The 8,741-nt window shown below is 35.5% G+C and overlaps 2 protein-coding genes across 2 annotated transcripts; one reads left to right on the forward strand and one right to left on the reverse strand.

Moving 5' to 3' along the window:
- The first annotated feature begins 37 nt into the window (after positions 1-37).
- LOC117903925 (GDSL esterase/lipase At5g45950) lies at positions 38-2,197 on the forward strand. The gene is made up of 5 exons (XM_034816434.1): positions 38-422; positions 803-933; positions 1,048-1,281; positions 1,449-1,695; positions 1,786-2,197. The coding sequence occupies exons 1-5, from the start codon at positions 146-148 to the stop codon at positions 1,974-1,976; spliced, it is 1,080 nt and encodes a 359-aa protein (XP_034672325.1). The 5' UTR covers positions 38-145; the 3' UTR covers positions 1,977-2,197.
- Positions 2,198-4,986: 2,789 nt separating this feature from the next.
- Positions 4,987-7,764, reverse strand: LOC117903992 (GDSL esterase/lipase At5g45960). Its single transcript, XM_034816523.1, has 5 exons — positions 7,418-7,764; positions 7,202-7,332; positions 6,519-6,752; positions 5,474-5,744; positions 4,987-5,373 (listed from the first exon to the last, which is right to left on the reverse strand). The coding sequence occupies exons 1-5, from the start codon at positions 7,707-7,709 to the stop codon at positions 5,183-5,185; spliced, it is 1,119 nt and encodes a 372-aa protein (XP_034672414.1). The 5' UTR covers positions 7,710-7,764; the 3' UTR covers positions 4,987-5,182.
- Positions 7,765-8,741: the final 977 nt, after the last annotated feature.

The raw sequence follows: 8,741 nt of genomic DNA on the forward strand, positions 1-8,741 counted from the left end.
ACTTCCCCGCCTATTTAAGAAGAAATGGTCTGCGGAGTCTCGTCACAGCCCCAGAAACTGCAGCACCCTAGCTTTCTTTCTACTCCATCAAACTTCATTTTCTCTTCCTCAAAAATTCATCAAAAAGTTCAGTTACAGTGCTGATATGGTGATGAGGATGAGGTTGGCATTGCTGGTACTTTTCTCTCTAGCTGTCACGCCATTGCTGGCTCGAGCTGTGGACATCCATCAGCTGAGGCAGTTGGCAGCTCGGAACAATGTGACGTGCATCTTGGTGTTTGGGGATTCCAGCGTTGATCCCGGAAACAACAACCGACTTGATACTATGATGAAGGGAAACTTCCCTCCATATGGGAAGAACTTCCTCAATGGCCGCCCCACGGGGAGGTTCAGTAATGGAAGACTGGCCACTGACTTCATTGGTATATTCACTGGCACTGCTCTCTGCCACTACTTTATTATACATTTACTAGCTTTGGATGACAATTTAGAACAGGTTGCCATCAGCTAGCTAGCATGCATATGAAAATTAATGGTGTTAGGTGCTGGAAAATATCATGTTCCTACTTTACCAGGAAAATTGAGTCTGATTATCTTAGCTTGCTGATTTGTTTAAAATACTTTTTGGATCAACAAATTTCTCTTGAGAAAAAGATGTAGCATGTCCTTTCTCTATTGTTTATTTTATTTTTTATTTTTATTTTATCCATCATGTGTCCTAGTCCAGCGAAATAATTAAAACATGTGACTACAGTTGTGTAATAGATATGATGGGCTCAGTTCTTCGTTTCTTTTTCTGCAGCGGAGGCATTGGGTTACAGAAACATAATTCCAGCCTTTCTTGACCCACACATACAGAAGGCAGATCTGTTACATGGAGTTAGTTTTGCATCATCTGCTTCCGGTTACGATGACCTCACCGCCAATCTCTCGGTAAGTCTCTGATTTGGTCCATAATTCAAGCAGCATTTTAGTATGTCCAGCCGGATCCACCACAAATTATGAGCTGACTTCTTTTACATGCTATTTTATGGCTTTATGAAACAGAATGTGTTCCCAGTTTCCAAACAGTTGGAGTATTTCCTGCATTACAAGATCCACCTGAGGCAACTGGTGGGAAAGAAGAAGGCAGAGGAAATACTCGGAAGAGCACTATTCGTTATGAGTATGGGCACAAATGACTTCCTCCAAAACTACTTCCTGGAACCCACTCGCTCGGAGCAGTACACTTTGGAAGAATATGAGAATTACTTGATCTCTTGCATGGCTCATGACATTGAGGTACTCCTCTCTCATGTCTGATTTCTTTTTGTCTTTCATTTAATTCTGTCATGAGCTACTCCTCTCTCATGTCTGATTTCTTTTTGTCTTTCATTTAATTCACAGTTTCTATCTTCCCTTTTCACCCATTGCGCCAAACATTTTTTAATTGCATTGTGTGGCTGCAGGAGATGCATAGACTAGGCGCTAGAAGACTGGTGGTAGTTGGGATACCCCCATTGGGGTGCATGCCACTAGTGAAGACACTAAAGGACGAGACAAGCTGTGTGGAAAGTTACAACCAAGCAGCCGCCTCATTCAATTCTAAGATCAAAGAAAAATTGGCCATCTTAAGAACATCCTTAAGGTTAAAGACTGCATATGCAGATATATATGGGACGGTAGAACGAGCGATGAACAACCCCAAACAATACGGTAAGTGCATCCAACATGATGTGCTAGGGAAGTTGCTTCCAAACAGACTATGAATGAGGGAAATCGCTGACAATTTATGAGAATTTGCAGGTTTTACGGTGACCACAAAGGGGTGTTGTGGGTCGGGGACGGTCGAATATGCGGAGTCATGCAGGGGGTTGAGCACCTGTGCAGATCCAAGCAAGTATCTGTTCTGGGATGCTGTTCATCCTTCAGAAAACATGTACAAAATTATAGCAGATGATGTGGTGAATTCTCTCGACCGGGATCTCTTGCTCTAAGGATCATTTGTGTTGGCAGTAACTTCGATCTTGAACTTGGTGCTAATGGTTTCTATCATGTTTTTTAATGTTGGAGATAGACAAGAAAGAGCTCCAACTTAATGTTTGTTTACACATGCTTTCTCCGAACCTTTGATTAATTGTCTATCTCTATGACAAATGAATAGGTTTGATTTGTCTAAGTCTGAATAAAAGAACCGAATTTAAAGTCATTAGATCAATTTAATTTGCTAATATGTCTACAAGTTATTAAATTGAAAATAGGGATAGAAAATCATGTAACTTTCACAACATAATTTGTGAAGCGTCACAGCTTCAATTTAAGTTCTGTGGCAGTAATCCACGAAGAACCCTGAATTCTCATGCAACTGTGTGTAAACTATGAAGTTGGAGAAGAAAAAGACAAAAGGGAAGAAAAATATGTAACTGGAATGCAGGGCCTCGCGTGTAAATGGTGGGCTTCACAGTTCAGACTAGTGGGCCAATGCACCAAGATATTTGATAAGGGTGACGCTTTCTTCCCCTTGCATACGTTGGTTTTGTAGTAAAATCAAAACCTATATCCACTCCCCTCAAACTTTTAATCGGGTAGTTCCACTATTTCAAGGTTTTCCTAAACCTTCAAATATTACAATTAGATTGATTGACTCTATTGGACATTTACAATTTCTTCAAGAAGTGTCTCACTTTCAAACTTATTCTTGCTTAAATCTAAAACTATGTTTACAAAAAAAATTTGAGGTTGATATAAATTAAGTCGTTAAGTCATTTTAGTTATTAAATTGATTTATCAAACACTTTCTAAGTAATACCTCACACATAAGTTTTTACCTTAAGTGATATTTCATATTTGAGTCCACCTCACAAGGTATATAAGAAAAGACTTGATAAAAATAAAAAAACTCGTAGTTTACAAATTTGCACCATGAAATACAAGGAAACTAGGGTTGGATGGTGTACTAAGATGAAATATAAATTTGAAAGCAATTGCACTTTAAAAACATTTCCTAAGTCTAAAATAATATTAAAAAATGATTTAGAACTTTTTTATCTATCTGTTATAAGTTTGGAGAATCTAAATAAGAGTTGGAAGCTCAAATTAGCTGTTATGCGCAATTTGAGGTTATTTAGTAGACCAACTAATTGAACCAACTATTAGTCGTTAGGTGGTAATAGGTATAAAAAGTGATCATTAGATCACAAGAGCTCGAATAACCAAGCAATTGGGGCTTAATTAGTACCTCAATCAGTCGAGGCAACTGGTTAGGATAAGCTTCTACTACTTTGAAAATTTTCTTGAATCGATCGATTGCTTAGTTCAATTGGTTGACCTCTTAGTCCATTTGGTTGACTTGCTGATGAACTATTGGTTAAAAAAATAGAAAAAAAAAAATGATGCACAAATAACCTTTAATGACTTAAATTGTTTTAGTATGAAAACTTAAGATTGAAAAACCCTTTTTGATGATAAATGTGTTATGACAGAGTCTTTTAAAGCATGACATGATGCAATAAATTCGAAATTTATTATTTATTTAATAAAATTCTAGTTGCACTTTAATCCATTTTTATTTCATGCATTACATCTTATGAGCATTCTCGACTATTTCTCTTGCATTGTACATGATTTGAGTGCATTTAAAGTTACATGAAAGATTCAAATTATAAGTTTCTTGCAAGTAAGTAAGTAACTTGATCACAATAGGTTCTTAGACTTGAATGATCAAATTAATATCAACGAAAACAATAAATAAAAATGTGAAAACTTATGTCTAATTTTGTCACATCATGTCTTACTTTTAAGGACTCTATCTCAACAAAAAAAATATTGAGCTTATGCTAAAATTAACAGTGACTTTGACTTATGAATGAAATTCTAAAGTGATCATATATTACATATGGATTGGGTCACCATTAGTGAAAGTCAATAACAATAAATATTCTCAATAGGGACACCATGATATTTTATGAAATTGTGATAATGTGTCATATTGGGCGATCCTAAAAATGTGTATTTAGTTACTTAAGTGGAATTTGACATTAGCTTTAGTGGGCTAACATATGTAAATTCACCACACTATAAGAGGATTTGAAACTCAAGGATACTAGAAGTAATCTCAATAAGTTGATAGTTTTCAATTTGTTAAATTATGAATATTAATTTATAGGTAGATTGTATACAATGGATAACAGGTCATGAGCCTAAGCACTTAGTGTCTCATTGTAATATACATGAAGTATTGAAGTACAATTGACTCTTTATAGTGAGATGTTGAGTCAATGTCAAAATTGGATTTTGAGAGAACCAATACTATCCTATAGGTTTTAATGTCCCCATTGGAACCCACATACCTTGTTGGCATGTTTATGAAGATTGAATCGACTCTAAGTTCACTTATGTGCATAAATGTGTTTTAATAATTACATAATATTGTAAAAATTAGTGAACAATATTCCTAGATTAGACTGATTGATTAATTGAAATATTGATGGGTTAGTTTATCAATTAAAATTAGATTAAGTGACCCAAGTCCAATATCTACTCAGGTCACTTAAGCTCATAATGGGTAATCCAAGCATTAATTTAGTACCAAGACAGTTTTAGTGCAACAAATGTGACATTAATGCTATAACAATTGTCCTCCCTCCCTCATTGCCTAGACCAACCTTTATATCAATTACATCATGGCTACGCATTCACTCCAATAGTAACTTCATGACATAATTTCATCTAACAACGAACTTTAAATCCAAAACAACTCTTCAATGGATATAAAAAAAGAACAACAATGTTTATCTATCTTTTAAAACTTTCTATTGTTTATGGTTGACTTGATTGTGAGAGCATAGTACGCCTAATCAACCTCTTCCCACTCTCACCATAATAGTGTTTTTGCAAAAAGCTTGAAAAGATGGTTTCCCAGATATCTACCACAAAGTTATTTGAAGATGAAACAATAGCTTTCTAAGTTATACTCAAATAAGAGAAGAAGAAAAGGAAGAACACAACTAGAACCCAAATTTCACAAGAGTTGACACATTCCCTTAACTTTGTAAATTGGCCAACAATGAAATACAAATTTACCGTCTTAGTCACTGACAATTAATTTACAACTTCTTAGCTTCCCTTATTGGACGCACTCCAATATAACCCATCATCCAATAAGTTTAATAAAACATTAAATTAATCAAATCTTAGTCCTTGATTAGTTGCTTATCATATCAATAATGTGTCGAAGGGACTTGAATACAATGTAGTACGTCTTCTCGGTTGGGTGTATCGAATCCCAAAATATGTACTTGGATGCATCTGGACAAACATATGAATTCGGATTACACAAAAATGATGCCTCGATCATACCGCTCCCACAACAACCGTTGGCAACCTCTTCAAATCCTACAAAATCACTCACATTTCATATATTTGTGATTTATAAAAATTCCCAAAATTTAATAAGTTTTCATAGGTTTAGATATTATGAAATTGTTTGACGTACCAAACTTGTCGTAGCCACGGATCATGTTGGTCACAGGTCCATATATGTCAATATAAAATATCTTACCACCAAGATGTGCCAAGTTTTTATGTATGGCCTTCAACTTATTTTGGAGCTTCGAATTGTAGTCTTTTGCAACTAAGGAAAGCTCTTCTATACAGCCTCGTTGCAGCAAGGCGTTATCTGAATTAAGCGTGATGACCACCGGTAAACACCCAATTGGAGGCATTCCTACGAAAGCGATTCTTCGAGCACCTTGGTCCCATAAACTCTGTACACTCCATGATCAAAATTTCAATTAGATTGCCAATTGTCATCAAAGAATGAAATGAAAATGCTTTAGTATGCACAAGTTTCTAGGGACCAGGACAGAAAATATTTATGTAGGCCTGAAAATGTGGACCAACAACCTAAATGCCAAGTAAGCTTGCTCAAAAGGCCAGGGAAACCATGGCCACTGTTGGAAATATTAATTATGCATAATTTCCCATGCATTTACTCCCTTCATGGCCCCTTTGGAACCCCATTAAAGTGATAGGCTGATAGTTCAAAGATTCCCCATAGTTTTAAATTTTTACCTACTGCACTGCCACTAAATAAATTTGGATAGGAAAAATGTTATTCCATCTACCTCTCTTGATATCAAAAAGCTTTGAAATGAGTATTCACAAGATTTATCATTTCCTATCAGTCCTGATCACTTTCAAGAAGTTTGTGCATGGTTTCTTCATCAGGTTTTCTATGAGCTCTTCCCCATTGTTCACTGCTCCCATCTGAAATGCATTTCTGAATTCATGTCTTTTAACTACACCACCGAACTCTCCCATGTCCCACCTCATAAATGACTGCTGACTAATGAGAACCCAATCATCAAATCCATACAATTGCCTACTCCTACTACTACTACTCACCACTCACCAGTGATATATGAACATAGTTGCAGGGATGTCAGCTACCAATTTCATCTAATTGCAGTGTCAGCTACTATCTTTAATTTCATGTAGTTATATGTATTTTCCATGTAGCCATAGTTGGTGGAACAAACCTGTATGAGTTGTTCAACTTGTTGTATCAAGAAATGTTGGTAACCTGAGATTGTGTAGCTCTTTCTTCGAACAGGCAAAGTGAAGTAATTTACAACGAGATCGTTCGTCCCAGCGCTAATGACAAAGAGGGCCTTCTTGATCAGATTATCAGTCCTCTCCTTCCCAATTGCGAGCTCAAGTCGTTTTCTATACTCTTTAAAGTACTCCACTTGCTTGGGTATTTCAATTGTATTCTGCAACAAAACAAAATGAAATTGACAATTTCCAAAATTAAGTGTGAACAAATGAACCAAATGAAAATTCATTTTTCTCCTTTTGGAAATTCAAGTATCATAAAGAGCATGAGAGCAGTTGGATACTTGGTTGGGTCACCTAGAAATGTGGCCGTACATGAATACAACTCGTATGATCAGTAGATACATGGCCATAGGTGGTATTACAAACTAGCTATCAACATTCCCTTTTTTCACGCCCTGATTCTTTTCTTGGGTACAAAGGTTTTGTTCATATTCCTTCCTGAATTTATCATATTCATGCTATTTCAATGGAGGGATGCCAAATTTTTTGATCAAATTCGCTAAATTGCTCCTCCAAAAGAATTGAGTATAAGTATACATAACAAGGTAAAATATATTGTACATTTGTGGATGTGTGTGAGAGAGAAAAAGAGGGAGACAGAGACACTTATTCTTGGGGTGAGTGGGTCAAATCCAGAGCCGCCGGAGGCGAAACTGACTCCTGTCATGAGCTCCTCCAAGCTAAGCGTTGGGTCCAAATATGGAGGCACGTACTCCTTCAGACCCACATACGAAACTGTGTGGACACAACCAAATCAACCCAAGTCAATCACTCAAACCCTCATTTGACCTTCAAAAGTATACAATCAACTCCAACTTACCTATAAAATCTGTGGCAAGCCGGCCATCGGTATACCTCCCGGTGGGCTCTTGGTTCTCAAATTCTCTCCCATATGGTGGAAAATTGCTTCTAAAAGCAGTTTGAATGTAGTTATTGTTGCCGGGGTCAACTGTTGAGTCTCCAAACACGAGAACAGCTGAAACCGAAAGGTTTGAACCCCTCTGCTTTGTTAGAGCTTCGGCTCTAGGAAAGAAGAACGCTGAGAGAAAGAGAAGGAGGAGAGATACAGAATGCCGACAAACATTGGATTTCATTCTAGCTGAAACTGACATAAAAAGGAGATATGGCTGTTTGGTGTAGAATGAAAATGCAATTGAGTGGGATTATATAGCTCTAAAGGCTTATGTTTTTTTTTTTCCCTCGTTTTACATAGAAGATAATGCATCCTCAAATCATGTTTGACGAAGACAATCCATCGATTCCATCCATGTCATGAACAAAGAAATAATAAGTTATTACATTACTATCTTATAAGATATATCATACTCTATCTCTTTTATATTTATTTTATAAATAATATAATTTATATCATAAATTTATTTATTTTTATCATTTTTTTATTTTTTATATTACTTATTTTGTAAAATAATTTTTTTATTATAAAATTAAATTTATAATTAAAAAAGAAGAACTAAAAGAATATTTATAAAATAATATTATATATTATATAAAATAATAAAAAAATTAATTTATAAAATTTAAATATTTTAATTATAAATATTAAAAAATAATATATATATATATATATATATATATATCATAGAGTTAGATTAGTTTTACTTCAATTACTTCATAATGAGTCATATACCCCACATGCGGACCCAAAAAATAAAAAATCTCTCATCACCTATGGTATAGGAATCGAATTGTAATACAAAATTATGTAAGAATCAAATTGATGTAAAATCAATGCAAATTTAATTGAGAGCACTGGAAGTTGGAAAAAATTTGAAAATTTTAGCAATCATTGGACCCATTGATGGAGTCAGTAAACCAGTATATTAACTATGAAAAGTATTAAACCAGTTAACCAGCAGTAATCAGGGTGACCAAAACTGTAAGAAAGGTGCAGTGGCACAAGATAAGTCATGGCCAACTGCATTTTGGAGCTTTAAATCCCCAGTGTGGCCCTTCCTGCTGGCTTGCTTTCCTATTTGAAGCCTCTTAAACTCATAATGGCCAACGATGATTGTAGGGCTGTGGCTCAACAAGACTCCATTATTTATTTCTGCCTTTAAGCAGATGGGAGTGGGTCTAGTGTTTATATCATTTGAGCAGTTGAGGAGGGCCTGCATTTGAATGAT

Source organism: Vitis riparia, chromosome 17 (assembly GCF_004353265.1).
Source record: "Vitis riparia cultivar Riparia Gloire de Montpellier isolate 1030 chromosome 17, EGFV_Vit.rip_1.0, whole genome shotgun sequence".
NCBI classification, from domain to species: domain Eukaryota; kingdom Viridiplantae; phylum Streptophyta; class Magnoliopsida; order Vitales; family Vitaceae; genus Vitis; species Vitis riparia.

Coding starts and splice junctions, on each gene's coding strand:
- LOC117903925 (XM_034816434.1), top strand. CDS start 146: ATGGTGATGAGGATGAGGTTGGCATTGCTGGTACTTTTCTCTCTAGCT. Junction 423..802: donor ACTGGCCACTGACTTCATTG/GTATATTCACTG, acceptor CTTTTTCTGCAG/CGGAGGCATTGGGTTACAGA. Junction 934..1,047: donor ACCTCACCGCCAATCTCTCG/GTAAGTCTCTGA, acceptor TTTATGAAACAG/AATGTGTTCCCAGTTTCCAA.
- LOC117903992 (XM_034816523.1), bottom strand. CDS start 7,709: ATGTCAGTTTCAGCTAGAATGAAATCCAATGTTTGTCGGCATTCTGTA. Junction 6,753..7,201: donor CACTCACCCCAAGAATAAGT/GTCTCTGTCTCC, acceptor GTTTTGTTGCAG/AATACAATTGAAATACCCAA. Junction 5,745..6,518: donor AAGTTGAACAACTCATACAG/GTTTGTTCCACC, acceptor TGGAGTGTACAG/AGTTTATGGGACCAAGGTGC.